Below are 20,342 nucleotides of genomic sequence, written 5' to 3' on the forward strand. Positions count from 1 at the left end.
AAATATGAGACGCAAAGACTGGGTCACCCAGTAGTATATTGTATCGGCCATTGAACAAGGGTGTTTAGTTTGGGAGTGATTAAAAAACTGGATCACAAGCATTGAAGTATGTCATATAGTCTGGTTAAACTAACATGATAATATCATAACTTATGATTTGCGAGTACCGCCACATACTTCACAGATGGGGAACCAGGTGTTGACGATTGCGATATTTAATTGAGATGTGTAATGACATTGGTCAGGAGCATTAACAATTTTACTATAAAATATAATTATTGGTGATCGCACACTAAATGAAATGTGTTGATAATATGATGTTATTAAGAGATGCAGAAAAGTATGCACGAAGACAGTACAGCGGGTGTATCGACCGACGGAAGCGGAAGACGATGCGACCGCGTACTGTCTGAGTGCATACTTTTCGGTATCCTTGTAACAACCTCATTATTATACATCTTTTCCTCCCAAGGATACATCATGGGAATGCCGAAACACAAAAAGTTTAGAACAGATTTAGCGAGCTTTTTTGTTTGGAGTCCTGGCAAGCCCTGGGGGGCTGTCATGTTTGTTTTTATTATTAGAGGACGCTTACGCGCGTAATCGTTCCATATTTTGAATTCGCTTTTCCTAATAGGCTAAGACGAAAATACCCCATAAAATACCGCACAATTACGGCAAAAAACATATGGGACACCGATGTATACCTTTAAGTGTTGTTATACAAGTTAGAGAAGTCTTTAAATTGTTATGATTAAAGGAGGTACTAGGAAATGTTTAGACTACAACACACTTGAACATTTTATATGAAAATACCCGTATGTGGTTAGTGGGGTAAATACATTACACAAAACTCCTATATTTCTTCCTATTATATTGGGTATTAGTAGAAAAACAGTATGAAACACTGGAAATAACAATTCTGTGGCGCATTCCACTGATAAAGAAATTGCGTCGTAATGATGTCATGCTTTCAATGTGCGTCAATAAAAATGTTTTCTGTATCTGGAAAACGGTTAATTATCTTTAGCTGACCTAAAAAGTGACGCAACCTCATGCTCTAACAGGCTTATACTCATATACATATTTTATGCTTGATTACCGATCACTTGGCTCATATTTGCATGTATGATAAATTCAAATAACCGTCAAAATTACCCTTTTTGCATATTTCATTAAACAGATGTTGTAATGTATGAAATCTTTAAATATTCGTGTATATATTTTTATCCTACTCATGTAGGTTCATGTGATATATCAAATAAAATGTGTTTTTTTTTCAATTTACGGATGATATAAACGCATAGATGGTAGGAATATATTTAAGTTTGCTTGTTTGTTTGTTTTGTTTTTCAAAATAAAGTTTTTTATGCAGACATTTGTTCTTAAAGATCCTAAAATTAATATTGCTTATTAATATGAGCGAACGTCATAATTACATCTCATTATGTACAAAAACATTTCAACAATACAGACGCTTTTCATTCCTCATTCCGTTTGGTATTTTCAATCATGATTGTTTCTAGTGGAATATATTGAATAAAATACACAATGACAGCAGACATCTCTAATTTGCATATTTACATAATCCACTGCGGTATACCATAATTACGTAATTAATTACATAATAAGTTATTGTGATGTAGAATGCAACTACAAAACTATTGTGATTTGTTTTTAGATGATTCATACGTACCAAAACCCGAACAACCAAATAAATTGTTGGTATTTCAATATAGTAAATAGATCTGGCGGCCTAATTGATATGTATCTATTTTATCCTAGTCCCAGTATATGTGTGTAGTATGGTAACACTATTTCTACTATATTTGAATTTGCCCGAATGTTATGACATGATTTGACTTTAGTTTTATCGACTACAGCAAACGATACTGTCATAGCATACCATAATGTATTTGAATATAAATTGTGCTGTATTGTACATCTCTGCAAATAACGACAACATTGGAAACAAGACTACTTTTATATTTGTTTGTGGATTAATTTATTTTAGTATGTTTGTATGTGATATAGCTTCAACATAAAATTGATGTGTGGTGTCTGAATATAATAATTATACTTTTTTTTTGTTTTTAGTAATATTTTATTGGGGTATCTCATATGAATTACAATACTTGAAATACACAATAAAATAGGATTACATTTCTTGTATTTTCTTGCTCATTTATAAGTTTCAATACTTGGTTTATAACTAGCTTCAATGACCTCAGGTACATTTATTACATCAGTCTAACCCATAACTTTCAGAAAATTTCCCCATTTTTTAAGGTGTCCTTTTAATTTATTTTTTCTGATTGCAATATGAAATTCTATACTTTGAACATTTTGCATGTATTTTCTATAAGCCATTAAATCCGGCTTCTGTTTTTTACACCTTGTACTGTATATGTAATATCTGGCTGCCAATAATGTAAAATTTAAGAGAATGGAAAAATCTTCATCTCCAAGGATAACCTGTATGGGATTAAGTGTATTTACCAATCCCATTTTCCTTCCCCACAGCATGTAAAAACCATCCCAGAATTCCCTAATAAAAATACAATCGTAAAATAGATGTAACAAAGTTTCATCCTGTTCTCCGCAAAAGGAACACTTTGAAGATTCAACAATACATGGTTTGAATTTCGCCAATAATACATTTGTTGGCAGTATATTGTGTAAAATCTTAAACTGAAAAGTTCTCAATTTTGTGTCAATTGTTGTTATAAATGGTAGTGAATATAATGCTAACCAGCAATCTATTTGTGCATTCAATGTCAAGGTGAAATACAGTTCAGATCTTGGTGGTATAAAATAAAATTCTACAAGTTTTTTCGTGATATTTCTAGTGTTACAATCATTTAAATGAACATTTATATTACCTATTTGCACCTGTATAATTTCTTCAGTTATTTCAAAATTTTGTAGTTTCTTTCTGTTTACATTAGTTTTCCATTCATGTGGAATGGCATTGATAATGCCAAACCATCGTAACATTGAATTCTGTGGGATTCCATTCTGTAATAAGTCCTTCCATGTCCTTAATTCTACAGGAGTTTTAAAAAGTTGTCCCACATATATAATTTCCCTTTCTACAAATTCTTTGAAAAATATTGATTTTCCTGCAAATAGGATTTTTTCATTATTCCATATTATTTGCTGTAATTCATTTGGTTCTCGTTCAATTGACATTTTTGTTTTAATTTTAGTCCATTCATTTAGCATTGATTCAAGGCTTCTCGACACCCTTATATTCAATTTTTTCAGGTTGAAATTACATCTCAAAAGAAAGTGAATGCCTCCAACTTTTTCAAGCTGCTTGTTGAAAATTGTTTTCCAAGGATGACCTATATTTTTATCACACATCCTCCTTAACCAATTAATACGCTGAGCTGTATAAATGGCCTTTACATCTGGCATTGAAATTCCCCCTTTTTCAGTTCTACCAATCATTGTTTGTCTAGCTATTTTTTCTGGACCCTTCCATATAAATTTATAAATCATTTTGTTTATTTCTTTAATTTTATTAGCAGGGAGGTTTACCAAATTCATTACATATTGTATTCTAGATATGGCCAATGTTTTGATGATCTGTACCTTCCCCATAAGTGTTAAATCTCTGGATTTCCAAAATTGCAATGTTTTTCTTATTTTTTCTAGTGGTTCGGCCAGATTTAGTTCTCTTGCTTTGTTTTTATCATAGGATACAAAAATTCCAACAATTTTTATTGGATCAGTTGGCCACTTTAAGTTGAGTGGTCTTTCTTTGCACATTTTATTTTTTCCTATCCACAGGGCTTCACTTTTACTCTTATTTATTGATAGACCTGAAATTTCTTTGAATTTTTCCAGTAATTCCATCTCCTCCGTGTAGTCCATTACTCCTTCAATCAACTTTATTACATCACCAATAAAGCGATTTTTGACAAATGCACTCTGTGTAACATGTATCAAGCTAGGGAGAACTTCTTTCACTCTATTTGCTAAACAATTTGTAACAATCTTGTAGTCAACGTTTAGGAGCGTCACTGGTCTCCAGTTACGTATATATCTTTTATCTTTCCCTCTTTTTTCAAGTAAGGAGATCACACCCTGTCGCTGAGACTGAGAGAATTCCCCCTTTTCAAAGGAAGTACTAAATGAGTCTAGCATATATATTTTCAATAGATCCCAAAAATGTTTATAAAATTCACTTGTTAGGCCATCATTTCCTGGTGTTTTGTTTGGGGGCATTGATTTTAAAGCATCAAGAGCTTCCTTTTCAGTTATTAGTCCTTCACATTTTTCAGCCTGATGATTTTCAAGTTTTGGAACATAAGGATTATTCAAGAATAATTCTTCATTATCAACAAATACTGTATTTTTATTTAGTTTAGATGTGTACAAACCTTTATAAAACTCTTTTATTTCTTTTCTGATATTTTCTTGGCCATTTATCTCTGTGCCATCTTCTCTGAGCACTCTATTTATCTGACTCTTATTATTATTTTGCTTCCCAATTTGAAAGAAATATTTTGTATTTTTCTCCCCATATTCCATCCAATTGCATCTTGCCCGTATCATCATTCCTTCTACCCTGTGATCATATTCCTGTTGTAATTCTACTTTTACGGTTTCTATTTCAGTTTTTATATTTTCATCTGTGTTGGCATTTAACTCTATTTCCATTTTAGCTAATTTATGTTCTAACTCTACTATTTTAGCCTTACGTTCTTTTGCTCTTTTCTTACTATAAGTCAACGTGGTTTGTTTTATTTTATACTTTATCCAATCCCATTTAGCTCTTGGATCTTTCATATCTGTACCTTCTAGTAACCAATCATCAAATTTTTCCTTTATCAATTCTATATATTCCCCTTCCCTTAACAGACTATTGTTTATCTTCCAATAGGATGGTCCTCTTTTACTTTCCTCCCATTCTAGCTCTAAAGTTATGGCTGAGTGATCTGATAGAAAACATGGTATGATATCAGCCTTATGTATATCTATCTGCAGGTTGTCACTAACTATAAAATAATCTAGTCTACTTTGTATTATTTCAGGTCTAAATCTTCTCCATGTAAAAACTTTTTTATTTGGATTTCTCAATCTCCATATATCTATTAAATCGAAAGTTTCCATTGTATCCTTCACTATCTTACTAGATTCTGTCCAGCCCCTGGGGTTGCCGCCTTCCCTATCCATCCCAATATCAAGCACCAGGTTGTGATCTCCTCCCCATATAATTTTAGTTTCTGAATCCGTTACATATTCCTTTAGATGTGTTACAATTTGTTTTATAAAGGTTACATGACTACCTTCCTCGTTAGGGCCGTATGCATTCACTAAGATAAAGTTGTTCTGTTCTATGTTTACATCTATAATCATAAAACGTCCCAAGGGATCCCTACAAATTTTGTTAATGTGATAATCAATATTTCTAAATATGGTTAACACGCCTTTACTATTACTAGTTCCATGTGCAAAGATCACTTGTCCCTTGAGTTGGGATTCCCAGTATTTTGCTGTTGATTCTAAACTATGTGTCTCTTGTAGCATTATAACTTTCGATTTACTTTCAGAAATCCATTTGAACACCTTTTTTCTTTTTTTGTAATAACCAAGGCCACGAACATTTAAGCTCAAAATTTTAACTTTTGGAACCATATACAATAAATGTGTTTAAGTTTGTATCTTAATCCCATTTTCATTAAGAACTTTCCCCATTTAAAAGTTTTAAAAACACAAAGAACGAACAATAACAAATAACAACTCTTGCCTAAGCCCATGTTTGCTCACAACTATGTGCCTAACGCAAACAATATTGTCATTACTCCCCTTCTCACACATTTAGTGAATGTTTTCTATTTAAACATCTGCTCACTGTTTTAAAAGTTCTCTCACTGTTCTCTTTTAATTCTCTTTGTATCTCTGTCCATTAATGTAGACTGTGCCATTACTGAATCTTACTTTCTCACCTTTTTCATAGGCTTCCAGCATCACCGGGCGCATCGTTTTCTTTTTCTTGAAATCTGCTCCACATAGATCTTCTTTAACATATATGCCACTGCCTCTTAATTTTCTCTTGTTTATCAATATCTGTCTTCTTACGGGTCTGCGTATAATTTTTACAATGATATGTCTTGGTGGACGGTTTTCGGCGCGTAGTCCTATTCTGTGTGCATTTTCTACTACTCCAGGCTCAATGTCAAATTTGTCGCCTATCAGATGTTGTATTATTTTCATCGGGTCTTCTCCTTCTTCCTCCTGAATACCACCAAATCTCAAATTGTAACTATGGGAATACCTCTGCTGTCTTATAGTTTCACCTTTTAATTCCTTTATCTCCATCTTGGCCGCTTCTAGTTCAGTGATGACCCTTTCGATTTCAATTTCTGTTTGTCGGTAATCTAGGTTGTTTACGGTCTCCGCCATATCTGTTATCTTCTGTTCAGCGACTATTTGACGCTCTTCTACTTCATTTAGTTTCATCTGAATCTTTTGCACCTTTTCGTAGTGTTTATCTGTTTTCTTCATTAGTTCTTTCAATAGAGAATAAACCAATTCCAGGGAAACTTCTTCTCCTTCCAGTGACGCACTTTTTTCTTTCCGCGGAGGGCTACCCGAAAAACCACCCAGTGACGAGTTGGTACCATGTGTTGTCCCGTCTTCTTTGTTGCCTTTATTTACCGACTTCTTTTTGTCACCTTTAGGTCCCATGACGTCATCCGGTTCTATAACTACTTATAGTTCTGTATGTCCCTTGTTTGTTGAAGTTTCGAGCAGTTTCGAGCAGTTTTTTACGTGTGTCGTGGGGAGCTGACGCACTAGCCTTGCCTACTGATCTGCATAACCTTTGACCTCTCCAATAATTATACTTTAAAGCGGGAGGGTCGTCACTTGCGCACGCGTGGGAATTGAGTCCCAAACGACGATAACAACGCACGCTAAAAAAAAACGCAAAGGCTCAAAGGCCATCTGACGCATGCGCAGGTGATGATTCCCCAGCTTTAACTTGTCTATATAGTAGAGACAATTAAAAATATCATTTAGATTGGGTCAGCTATAGTTCAGACAATAGTTATCGAAGACAAATTAACGCATTTGACGCAGATTACACCTGTATTATATTAAAAGTGTAAATGTCAATTTCAAACACATTCATAAATGTGTTGTGTAGAATATTGTATTTATAAAGCAAACTTATTGAGTAAATGTAAACAATAATTGTTCGAATGCGCAAATAAATCAATTGTGTCTGCACTTTGTGTTTCATCCCTTTTCTCAATTGTACAAGGTCTGTCTGAAATAGCCGTAATGAAACTTATAGTCTTACCATTATTGACACTGACAGGAATGGTAACTATGGCTGCCCAGGTGACACCTGAAGATAGCATTTCACCAGTGGATCGAATGGTCAATAAGAATGACGAGGTATCGTTCGATTGTATGATTCCTGGTGATCCCACATCTGTTGTATCATGGTTTCATAATAACAAGGGTCCTATCTCCAACCGATCAGGGTACGTATTGTTGGGTTATTTGTGATGCTTCATGGTCGCTGCCATAGAAATCAATGCACGCATGTTGAGCGGAAAGTTACGTTAGATATAGCTGAGAAATTATGCTGAATAGTGTTTGTGTTTCAATTGGTCACATTTACGTGTGGGAATACCGTAAAAAGAACTTAGAAACCTCGAATGTGGTTACCTGAAGTCTCCAGTTGAATTGCATTCGAACCATAATACATTTATTACCATGGGCATCTAATGTAACGTCTTGCCAGATCATGTCGCCATCAACGTTAGATACAGGTACATCAACGTTAGGTACAAGATATTAATAGACAAATGTAATGAAATATACATGCCCAGGACGTCATATATTGAATAGCGAATTCTCTTACGTCGAAACGACGAAGTATTTGTGTTCGCTGATGTGGGGGCCTGGGGCAATTGGGGTTACTATTGTATTGGCATGTTAATTTAGTAAACAATAGTATCGTGTTAAATTAATTGAAATCTAATTATGCTTAGCACCTCAACTGTAAATCGAGTAATAATAATTCTCTCACGAACAATTGTGCTGAATTTTGTTTTCCTTTTCCAAATAATGAAATACCTTCATTATCAAATTCATTATTTTCTATGCATATCTGTATTCATGGTTCTTTACATTTATATCTGACGCATTTGTTTATTATTCATACTTTTCGCATTTAAACAAACTTATAATTATATTATGTGTTATATTATATTTTTATTTCATTTGAATAATGTATTTGTTTGTTTGTTGCAGCTTAACCATCTTTGAAAATGGTACACTTTACATACCCGAAGTCAAACGCAAGCACGAGGGTGAATATAGATGTTACAGGGACAGTCTGTATGCCCACACATATGCCTATATCAATCTTTACATTGAACGTAAGTTCTCTTTCTATCCCTTTCGAAGTTACACGAAGAATCGAATATGCATTCATCCTAAAATCAATTAAGGAAATTGACAAGGTTTCATTAAATTTAACATTGACATGAATACATATAAATGAAATACAAAAAAAGTCAACAAAACTGACTTTATTAGCTGACGATGATTTGCTTAAAATCAAATATTTTTCCCTAATATTATTTATGCACCAGCGGACACAAAACGTCATACAAAGGTGAAAATTCATTCGTGTTCACAGACAGTGTTTAATATTGCTTTCCAGGGACTCGCATGACTATTGGAGATGGCAAAAGCAAGTGTAATATGTTTATCGTTTCTCAATAGAGTGGCAATGGCCAATTTCACAATGTTAACATCATTCTTCGATTCAGTGCCTCATTGATGTAATACATATATTAGCATACATATTATCATCTTACAGTTCTGCCCGAGTTCACCATATTGCCTGTAAACGTTGTCGCTGAAGAGGGCGATACAGCTTATCTACACTGCCAAGCAGATAACAGTCAGTCAAATCCTACGATTGGGTGGGTGCGACAGGATCTGATCGATGTGACAAATGTAAGTTTATTCACACTTTTGTTTCTACTGACCTAGTTCATATATATTGGATCAGCCTAGTTCTGTGATGTGGCGAAATATTGGTTTAAAATATCAAACTTGAAATACATTTGTAATCTCAAAATATCACGATACACTTACATCACATATCCAATCAATAAGCCAGCCATCTTTACTGTTAATGTTACGTTGAACCATATTTCATGTACTAGATAGGCATAGTTTATTTTCAGTATAAGATCATTGCTAAGCATATATGAAATATATACCTTTCTCTTTACCTGTTTTCTAGCCAGGTCACGTGGTAGCATTCTTAAACGGGAATATCTTTTCCTAATTAGTATTTGAGATATAGGATCATTTTTGTCGCAATTGAGTTAAGATTCCATGTTACATTTTGGTTGACATTTCTGAACTCCGTAGAAAATCATGTTGGTTGTCCATCCCTGGTTTCCTTATATTTCACAATGACTTTTCTTGAACAAAAGATTGTGTTTATTGATGATAGTGGTGATAATTAGTGTTTATTGTTAATTATTAGAATCGTCGCTATAAAGTATTTAACAATGGTACTTTGAGAATTAGCCATGTGCTTTTGATGGATAGTGGCGAGTTGACATGTATAGCCCGCCATGGTCCACAACACTCGGTGGCAAAGGCTTACCTAATAGTTGAAGGTAAACACGTGTTAGATAATTGACACTTATACACTTGTATTTATACTTTTCCATTTGATAAGTCGAGATCTTCTCGTCAAAATCAGTCTTTATTGATGTATGGCAGTGGGTGGGTTTCAAAAATATGTAGTATGTTTTCTTTCAATTTTTAGAGCGACTGAAATTCTCTTTCAAGCCTGTGCCAAAACCTTTAAAACTTGGAGAAATTGACACCTTGGTGTGCAAGGCCAGGGGAAAAACTGTGCCAATTGTTTGGTGGCAGAAACAAGGCTTTCCTGCCGGTGTATGGCCAGATCATATCAATGAAACTGATGGTACACTGACCTTTAGTAGAGTGCAAAAGACAGACGCTGGGAAATATACTTGTTATGCACAGAACACCCAGGGTTTGATAAATGAGACCGTTGATATTCAGGTTGTAGGTAAGTAAGGCTAAATATCTTTCATATCAAGAGTTATTTTAGTGGCAGTAAAATCCTAAATAAATTTCTTTTGAACATGTCAGATTGTATAGCTCATTCGTAGTATGAACGGGGAAATTCCAACCAATCAGATACTTGCAATCTACATTACACATGATCTAAATCTTGGCGCCAATGTTCTGCGTATTATCTTGATATTGTCGTGTTGGACATTATCTAGATATCACCGAATCATGAAGCATTAACAATATTCAAATTCATATTTAAAATTTTTAAATTCCATTGCGAATAATAAAACCCCAAAACTAGTATATCCTAGATTGACATTCATCTATTTATACTGGTATGCATGTAGAACATGATCGGGTGCTTCGAAATTAACATGTTATATATCTGATGATGCGTTCTGTTTGAGTTCAACTCTAGCCTTCTCGTTGTCAGTATTTGAATCATTATACTCAATTTTAATACTATCGTACACAAACAATGACACGTGTTCTGGCCGGGTGTCAATCAATGCGGTAACCGCCTTAATTCTCAGCGTGAGCATCGTTCTGCCTTGTTGAAAATGATGATCAATTTGAAGAATTTTAAACAATGTAATCAATTGCAGATTACTGTAGGCCTACTAGGACATGGACAATAGACTTGAAAATGTTACGAGTTTCTTTTTTTTTTGATACATAGATTATCCAACATTTACGTTCGAACCTATAGATACTCGGGTAATCTTGGGTCAACCGGTTATGATGCATTGTCAGGCAGATGGTAAACCCACCCCTCATATCAGTTGGGTAGTTGAAGGGAAATCCTTACCTCCCCATTTTGAAGTTTTTCAAAATGGTACTCTATATACCAGTGAAGCGCAAGTTACAGATGAGGGGCAGTACACCTGCATTGCCGGCAATAGTGCTGGACTAAATAGCAGAGAGGTCACACTGTCAGTCTTAAGTGGTAGGTTATTTACTCAATTATTAGCCAGACACGTGAATGATGTACATTCCATCAACAACGCTTGATTCATTGTCAAATGTAGACGACGTGCGTGAACAGAGTGTAACCACAGTCAGCTGGCGCACACGTGATAATAAAATAAATACGATATTTACTATATTGGGGCCGCCATCTTGAATGCAGCATAAAACTAAATTAGTAAATATCGTATTTATATTATTATCACGTGTGCGCCAGCTGACTGTGAATATAACGTATTCTATGGATTATATCTAATTATCAATTCAGTGTATAAAGCCGTGGTATAATGTTTTATATTCTTCCACCCATCTCTAGTGACAGTTCGTCACGGGTTGTGAAACGGCTACATTTACAAACTCTGCGTTAGTTGTTAGCCTTTAGAAGCTGAGGAATGGATACATAAACAGAATATCTCATGAATGACCCAACAATTTCAGATTTACATGTAATGGCGCCACTCATTAGCTATACGATATTCATATATGCACTGATACTGTAGATGTACTTTGCATTGTAAATGACTGTTTGAAATCCATAAATAAACATAAATTCTTGGAATCATAGTTGTTTTCCACTTCCGTTAGTGAAATCTGGCAGTTCAATAAAATATAAAGATACACGTGTTTCTTTGTCGTTATTTAGGCGATGACGTAATTTTGTCTGCATCATCGGCGAGCCCTAGCCCACTGTGTGGTCAGTTGGAAGATAGGATAAAGGAGCTGGAGTCTCTAAACTCGAGACTTATGGACCGGGTTTGTAATTACACATTTTCACATGCTCTGTGTTCGTGACAAATGAAATGATATTCAATGGAAAAATATAATAGAATGAAGAAGATTGTGCAATTCGCTCTATTGGTTTTATAGACATGTTCTATATATGCTAATCATTCTCTTGTATCTTATATATCTATTGATATTTTTCTTTTGTATTACAGGTTTTCCTTTTGGAGAATGCGGAATGCATGTGTACAGGAAAGCAGAGAGGGCGTACTGGTCGTAGTCGTCGGCATCGGGGTCGTCGTAGTGTGAAACTCGTTTAAAGAAACGAAAATTAATTCAGTGTTATTGTGAAAATCGTTACATGAAAGCATTAAAGTAGATTATTATTTGATAGCTCTGGGCCTTTGTATATACAATTGTTTGGTGGCAATGAATAGCAAATATGTTATTATTTGGCAAAACATGTGCTGCCCGTCTTCTCTACAACTTCTCTGAACTACTTTGCTTAACGCAAATACTGTCTAATGTGTTGTAATATTGGATTTGATACTCAGTAATGCTGAATGATTAGACACGTCAATGTCGTCACGGTACGTTCCACCAACAACGCTTACTTCAATGTTATATATAATCTTTGTAGTTACTTATATTACTTTGTGTACTTCGTACTCCGTGTTAAGATACGACAACTGATAACTTTTTTAACATCTATAAATCACATGTTTAGCATGTGAATAATTTGGAATTCTAGTTTATTCTAGTTTAAATTGCGTTTGCATAGGATAAATAAACAATGTATAACAACAACATCTGATCCACAATAACAACAGTTATTTTCATTTAGATCAACGGGGTCAACTAGAGGTCAATTGAGGTCACATTGGCCTCATACATGCCAAATAGGGGTCAACGGGGTCAAGTGAGTCCATGTGGGCCTCATAAATGTCAAATAGGGGTCAACGGGGTCGAATGACGTAAGTGTGATCGATAAATTAATATAGCATTAACATTCTATTTTGTCGAGGTATTACTGAATTACAGAGTGTTTGGATTATGTAAATGTGTATATGTGTCTACAAGCTGTCGTGTATGGTTGCCCTTACGAAGAACCTAATTAAATATTCACTTTATTGTAGAGTCTGTTATAGGTGTTACAGGTGCTAAATTATGCAATGAGTTAAATTTTAAATAATTATGGACGTTGTCGAACAAAATCAAAAAAATATACTAAACCATGGACAAAGTGGATTATCGTATCGTACGTGTCGACGTTCTTCGCTACAGTCAAGTCGTGCATGCTCATATCCCAGTATGACAAAGCGTGAATGGAAGAATCGAAGACTCATTTACAGTTAAATCCATACATACAATCATCGGAGTGTATTTGATGAAAGAGGTCGCTCCAATCGAAAAATTATAACATAGTTAGATCTGAATCTAGCCATTTGATTGGCTGAAGCAAGGTCTTATATCTGGCACTGTGATTATGTCCCCAAACTAAATAATTGATTGAGGGTGTATGGTCAACTAAAAGAAACAGGGAAACCTGATGCAAGTACGAATTATTATTGTCACAAATTGTATTAGAAAATTCTCCGTGCAGCATAGCGTTGCATTCGAACATGTGACGTCATCGAAGCGTACGTTCCCGTCATTCGCCGGTCCTGTCGTCTGTTTCGTAAAGATTTACAACTAAAAAAATTGTTTGCCTCGTATTACCGCTAGTTCGTTGAAATATGTTAGAATTGCCGATTTCATCATGCGATTGACCCATTTTTGCATATGCTCTATGAAATGCATTTCAGCCCTAACAATTTAATACGAAATCTAGAACGCGCACTGCATGGCGGGTAAATCCAGCCCCTCAAATGAATTAGAATGCAAGTTTACACAATTAAAACCAAAAATCCAAATGAAAATCATTATATAACCCAATATAGTGAAAATCAGTCTTACCATATTTTCAGAATTATCACACTATTAGGTATTTAGAATTAGAAGTTTACACATATTTCACACGTATTTGGTGGCGGATATCAAATTAGCATAATTATTCTCTTTTTTCATAATATACGTGCCAAATACACCCGCTTGCTGTTTATAACCTCTGATTATAATACTTGACTTTATTATTGAGTTGAATATGGCCAGACTAAGGCCAGTCATTACCTCGAAATAAGTTCTTCAGATATGCCGGGTATTATTATCAATAATAGTTCAAGTACCACCATAGTATCAGGGTCAAGTAAATTCACAATGTGAAAGCCGTGACAAATTTCAGTAAATGAGATTATAATAATTATCCTCACAACCTCCAGCATTCAATAACAACAGACAACCAAAACATCATTAAAAGTCCGCTTTCCATACATAATTTAGTGTTTTCACAAATTTTGAAAATCTACTTGTGGACATCTCGTGATAGGGAGAGTCTATCCTTCCAATACAGCCAGACCCAATTCTCTGATGCCTGCAAAGGTCTCTTCACCGCACGGTATGATCTCTTCCTCGGGAAGAATGAACCCGTCTTTGTCTCGGAGTTCCACGGCATGACTGAGAACAATGCCGGCAGCGCCGTAAGTCCAGTCTTCGCTACCTCCAGCAGCTAGGTCTGAGAACAATTAGTATATCTTGTTAGTGATTGCCAAACATATTACGTTAACAGATTCACTTCACCAAAGATAAATAGGAGCAACATCCCAGGAACGTCGAGTGATATAAAACAAACAACTTACACAATGATGATGACGGTCCGTATATATAATCGGTTCCATGTACAGCTTCTAAAGCTTCTACGCAGCGTCTGTTCACTTCATTCTAAATAAGACGCACCCAATCATACATGTAATAGTTATGACTAGTTTTGTTGGAATTAAAATTCGATTTGTTATCTAAAAGATTATATCTGTACCTGATAATCATAGTCGGGCGTTTTATCGTAGGTGTAACCCCATGGGGACATCCACATCTGACCATACGAATGAAAATCTACAAAGCCTTTAAAATTTGGATCATTTATAATAAACTTGGTAACTACTTCAACTTCAACTTCAGAGTGAGGATGTGAGCCCCGGTAGTTATATGCACAGGGCATCGCTGAGGCTCCTTCACCTGTAAGTTTGAAAGGATGTGGGTCTTATCATATTATATAATTTCAGTTAATATATATATATAGCATTGGTGGGAAATTATAGCGCTAATCTGTAAATATGACATGCCCATTAAACAATGAGTCTTTTACCCCATGAAGTTTATTTCGTGAGATGTTAGTAGTTCGAGACAAAATGCATATGCAAAATGATCTCTTTTTTAATCAAACTTTTGCCAGGTTAACTTGGCGAACTTACCTCCCCACATGTATCCAAAATTTCTATTTGCATCTGTTCCGATGCAATTGTAACCGTCGTTGGGTCTCCTCGTTTTTCGCCACATACGGTCCTGCATAAGATGATATGATATGATGTAGCATTTGTGCATACAGTTCCACCCAGATGTTTCTCACTGCTGGTGAACATGTACTTGTCCCCGATGAGAAACTTCACTGAGTAGGTCATACTGACCATGAATATCTGGATTTTTGTGTAGGTCATTGTCTGTGACGTTATAGATATGGCTTACGCATGTCCATCTACTCACTGCGAGGATGTGTTCATTAAACTCTGTTTGGAGCCAACTGTCCAATGCCTATTTGGTACATTGTTGGGAATAATTTACCTTATGGATGCTCAACAAACATAATATGCGATATTAAACTTCACAATTAAATTTAAGACAAGGCCTGGCTCCCGGGGGTACGCATTTTGATTTTGGGTGGTAGTGCTCCGTAGCCAGTTGAAAATTGATCGATCGATTTTGATGGCGCTTTTTGGTCCGACCGTGAAAATGGTACCCATGTGGGAGTCCCGGGGGCTGGCTTGATGTTTTAAGGTTCGTAAAAGCAATGTCAAATAAAAATCCCATCTCATTAATCGATGAACTATATTAACGCGTGTTGATACTTTTCTAAAGAGAAAATATTCACGTCTGTATGAGTAAATTCATAACCATCAGCATTCAGCAATGGCAGCATGTACCAATCTAACTCGTCTACTAACTTTGTTGTTGTTTGATCATCCCCATATCCGTCGGTAAACTGTAAATAAAATGCAAACAATAGTGATAATGTATAAAAATAATAGACTTTACTTGCTAATATGGGATCTTAAAAGATCTTATATTTGTGGTTTATTTGTCATCTTGCATTGCCGATAATTAGTTATTCCATGCGCACATACGTAAAAACAAACAAACAAACAAATAAATAAATACTTCATTCTTTAAAAGATTTACCAGTTGTGTCATGTATAGCATTGTGGCAGGAGAAATCCATTCACGTGCGTGAATTCCTCCTTCCATCCATATAGCTGGTTTGTTTTCTCCAGGACGTCCTATCTATTGTATTAAACAAACAACGTATATTATTGATGATTTAAGTTAAGTAAAAATTGACTACACAAACATCAAAGGAATAATTTCCAGTTGTTTTGTTCACAACTTAAATAGATTTTCATCAATCAAATTATCAGTTATCGGTTTGAAGAACACAAGCTCTTTTGAGATTTCGGTGTTCTCATTTTTGTTTATTTTATAAAATGCATGATACCTTGACACCACGTAATTCCCGTCCTTCATAGGTATTACCAATAGTGAAAACAGATGATATCTTGGGATTTGCGGCAACGAAGTCGTCTACCCATTTATTAATCTAAGAAAGACGTACAGTAATCAAATATGGTGATGGGCAAGTGTACAATAATTCGACTTGACAATGAGTCACGGTACACACCTCGTCATATCGGTGATATGTTCCGTAATCGAACTCATCTTCATTTTCACGTGGCCTAGATCTCATCAACTCTCGCTCTCTGTCGATCACTTCTTGTACATTGTAAATGTTTGTAAAATACTTCATCTCCGCCGTTTGCAGCATGCTGCAAAGACCATCGACAAAGTCAGGTGTCACCATGATGTCGACAAATCTGTCAGTCATTGTCGGTTCTTTCCAAAAACTGATCTATAACAAACGAAAACGTATAACGTGTAGTAGTACAGACATACTACTAACGTGTGGTTACTGATAAGTCTATGTTGGTATACAGTTACACTCTGTACTGCTGAACAGACTCACTATCTCCCCATTGTTTAGCACTAGCACATACGTTACGTCTCACGTAGGTTTATACAAGCTAATGTTACAGTGTGGCAGTATGTGGGTTCCACTCTCTACATAATTGGATTCTATCATCATGAATGTTGTCGTGCGTGTGATCTCACCTCATCTGCATGTCCCCTTTCTATCTGCCTAAGCGTTTCAAGTTCATCTTCATACCTAGGAATCACCCGAATGACTTGGAATCTGTAGGTCAAGGGTTATATTGGGAAAAATAAAAATTAGGTTTATATATATCGTCGATTCGTAAAAACAAAAATCATAGAACTGCGTACGTGCTTCAATTTGTTTTGATGATTATTCACCCGATAGATTTCATTAATAATGGAATACATTTACTGTGATTGGATGTAGGATCCCTACCCATCATATCTCGTATATGCCACTGCATTTGCAGCACAACAAAGCAACACGACGACTATCCAACCCATGGTTACAACATCGACTGCGGATAGTTAACTGGTTGTCCTTCATAATCGTCTCTCATATATTGTTTTCTTCTCTCAACCAATCACAGCAGAGTATGTAAAACAATCGCACAATGTCAAGTTCGAAATGTAGAGTTGTTGATAAGTTGTCGTATCTTACTTTACAGGTGTCATGTTTCGTTCGATATCAGGTTTGTCATCGTTATGTCAATGCCTTCTTTACTATATTTTATCGATTTCATCCGCCATCTTGATAAACTAGTTGGTAATAAGTATAAACGTTCAAGAACAAGTGAGAGAAACTTCAACTGACTGAATAATCAAAATGGTTGAGACAATAGTTGCTATGGTCGTACACGTTTGAAATAAATAAATTAATCGAATTTTCGAAGACACGCACATTTGTATTATTTAATTTCAATTTGTTTTGCTCTATCCTGTATTATAGTGTTTTTATATATTGGTATCAGTAGTCAAACATATACATATCATGGCTGATATTATGGAAACAGGAGTAGTAATGGTATTACTCCTACTGGTGTTAGGAGACCGTGCTTAGATCGTATTGTTATTGTTGGGATTGTCTTAATTTTCCAGTTCCAATTCATTCATATTCGCAGAAAATTGTATTGCAACAAAAGTTTCAAATATGTCGTAATGGAGCAATATTTCAGGTCAGGTCAATGTCATATCAAGGTCAAATCTCTCAATGCCCATTTCACTAGATGAAGCAAATAATTTAGGTCAGGTAAAGGTCAAATAAAAAGTAGAGGTAATACAGAAAATGCTACTAATATCGGATTATTATTAAATAATGTATTCATACATGTGGCCAGGCGTAAGTGGCAAATCAGCCAACACATAGACCTTAGAAAACAGAGGCATGAAACTGTGGATATTCCTACAGTAGCTCGGGCTGTCTATCTGCTGGAGGCCGAAGGCCGACAATCGACGAACATTTGGAGAAGTGTGCTGTTTCGCGAAGTCGATGTAAAACTTACTTAACAGGACCTAGAACACTTTGTCGGAAACTTTAAACCGAAATCATCTCTCGACCGTAAATCCATCTCTGAATAACTTAGATGTATTCTTCAGTTTTCACATACCCTGGTTACTATGTTATGTGGACTGCATGATTGGTGTTCTTATGCAAGAGGTCTATTCAATCAAACACACCGAATGCAGTTGAATTTTGTCCGCATATTGCTTAAAGTTATCTCAATCGATCGTTTGGCCGGGGAGTGTGTGATTTTGTCACCGCTTTGCAAGAAAATAGAAAAACACGTTGTGTTTATTTTATATTCGACGAGGATTCCAGATGAGCGCCCCCATAAATATCGACAAGGAACCATTAGAAAATCTTGTGAAGGGAGATAGAACTACTCTTTTCACTTAGTTTAGAGGTTCACTTTTTCCCCCAATGATATTTCTGTAATTTTGTTTCTTGATAAATGTTCCCTCACAAGTTTACAGCGACCAAGGTCAATAGTATTCAATACCGGGCTATAGCACACTACTGATGCCCAGGTGACCTACTAAAATGAACATCGGGTTAAAAGCCTGTCCTTAAATTGTCTGGCATACATTGACAGGAAACTAGATAAGAAAAACATGCCATGTGGTACAATTTACAGGGATATTATTTATAAGTGATACGTATTTTGTCACGTCACAAATAGCTTGATATCCACGTGACAATCAGTGAATGGCCACGTGTTACTTCCCACACCATCTTGTTCATGTACAGGATGTGTATCACGACACACCGGCCTAATACATGTGCAGAAAAGTCTGACCCGATGGTTCTGTACTGGTTTAATAATGCGAAAAGTAGTATTAGGTTATTTTGTGGCTGTATCTAACATTTTTTGGTGAAACTAACTTTGAGAAGCCACTATCTGTGACTTGACATCTTGTTGTTTTATTCATTTTAACAAGTATCTACAATCTTGCAATCTTTTTATTGAAGGCGATAGATTGTAGTATTCAGAAATGAATAACATTTAAGCAACTAATATGTATAAATATGACGTACTAAATGCTGAATTTTCAAATTTTAAAACCCCTTTCTGTTGAACTAGGTCACATGCCCGAGTCACACGATGCATCTGCATGGAGAACAGGTCAGACCACTTACACATTCACCGCTGATGGCGCGAAATCGTTAGAAACGATGTGCAGTGTACATTTTCAGGTGTATTTTTTCAAGTCGAAAAATGTCATTTTTTGAGTATTTGCGTTTTTTGGTTTCTGCGAACATGTGAGCCATGTCTACCAGCCATTTTTCTTCGAAATTCAATCAACTAAGTGTTGATATTCAAGTATTCAGGTTGTACATCGATAACATGAGAACTTGTTTTTGTTTTGCCGCAGATTAAAAATGGTGGATTTCATACATAATATGATATAATGGTCACTTGGCTCCCTTATCTGTAAAAGGTCCCACTGCCAACAATCTAAGTATTTCCTGTAATTTTTTGTAATTTTTAACATAAATTTTAAAATAAAAATAATATTAATATATTATATCATGTAAAACCATTGATCATCGGGAAACAATCACTCGCAACATTTATTTGTGTGTTTTTGTTAGAAAAATCTCATTTACTAGGATGTAAAATACATATGCAAAAACAGCATGAAATTCCTAGTGTATAATATTTCGTTAAAGCGGGGGAGTCGTCACCTGCGCATGCGTCAGATGACCATAGCGTCTACCCATGAGCCTTTGCGCTTTTAGCGTGAGTTGTTATCGTCGCTTGGGACTCCCGCTTTAAAGCAAGCCAGACAGAAGTATCATCAACAACATCGTGTCGCATATCCTTGTCCTATGGGGTGGGGCTCATTGGTCATTTTCAAAATATAATAATAGAGGTACGTTCCTATGCTCGTTCAATGTTCATGTTTATTATACCTCA

General features: G+C 35.5%; 2 protein-coding genes across 2 annotated transcripts; one reads left to right on the plus strand and one right to left on the minus strand.

Annotated features, from left to right (window-relative positions):
- The first annotated feature begins 7,344 nt into the window (after window positions 1–7,344).
- Window positions 7,345–12,178, plus strand: LOC144361482 (inactive tyrosine-protein kinase 7-like). Its single transcript, XM_078013448.2, has 8 exons — window positions 7,345–7,502; window positions 8,278–8,405; window positions 8,852–8,991; window positions 9,533–9,668; window positions 9,821–10,090; window positions 10,778–11,044; window positions 11,708–11,817; window positions 12,003–12,178. The coding sequence occupies exons 1-8, from the start codon at window positions 7,345–7,347 to the stop codon at window positions 12,105–12,107; spliced, it is 1,314 nt and encodes a 437-aa protein (XP_077869574.2). The 3' UTR covers window positions 12,108–12,178.
- A 2,041-nt stretch (window positions 12,179–14,219) lies between these two features.
- LOC144361488 (carboxypeptidase B-like) lies at window positions 14,220–17,598 on the minus strand. The gene is made up of 10 exons (XM_078013452.2): window positions 17,585–17,598; window positions 17,101–17,182; window positions 16,613–16,840; window positions 16,430–16,531; window positions 16,117–16,218; window positions 15,809–15,919; window positions 15,135–15,225; window positions 14,699–14,898; window positions 14,523–14,604; window positions 14,220–14,398 (listed from the first exon to the last, which is right to left on the minus strand). The coding sequence occupies exons 1-10, from the start codon at window positions 17,596–17,598 to the stop codon at window positions 14,220–14,222; spliced, it is 1,191 nt and encodes a 396-aa protein (XP_077869578.2).
- Window positions 17,599–20,342: the final 2,744 nt, after the last annotated feature.

This window comes from Saccoglossus kowalevskii, chromosome 2 (genome assembly GCF_978046115.1).
Source record: "Saccoglossus kowalevskii chromosome 2, keSacKowa6.1, whole genome shotgun sequence".
Classification (NCBI taxonomy): Eukaryota; Metazoa; Hemichordata; class Enteropneusta; family Harrimaniidae; genus Saccoglossus; species Saccoglossus kowalevskii.

Excerpts from the sequence above, each read along its gene's own strand:
- LOC144361482 (XM_078013448.2), top strand. The coding sequence starts at position 7,345 with ATGGCTGCCCAGGTGACACCTGAAGATAGCATTTCACCAGTGGATCGA. Across the intron at positions 8,406-8,851 it reads TATCAATCTTTACATTGAAC|TTCTGCCCGAGTTCACCATA; the intron begins GTAAGTTCTCTT and ends ATCATCTTACAG. Across the intron at positions 9,669-9,820 it reads GGCTTACCTAATAGTTGAAG|AGCGACTGAAATTCTCTTTC; the intron begins GTAAACACGTGT and ends TTCAATTTTTAG.
- LOC144361488 (XM_078013452.2), bottom strand. Across the intron at positions 16,841-17,100 it reads AAAGGGGACATGCAGATGAG|ATCAGTTTTTGGAAAGAACC; the intron begins GTGAGATCACAC and ends CGTTTGTTATAG. Across the intron at positions 16,219-16,429 it reads GGGAATTACGTGGTGTCAAG|ATAGGACGTCCTGGAGAAAA; the intron begins GTATCATGCATT and ends TTAATACAATAG.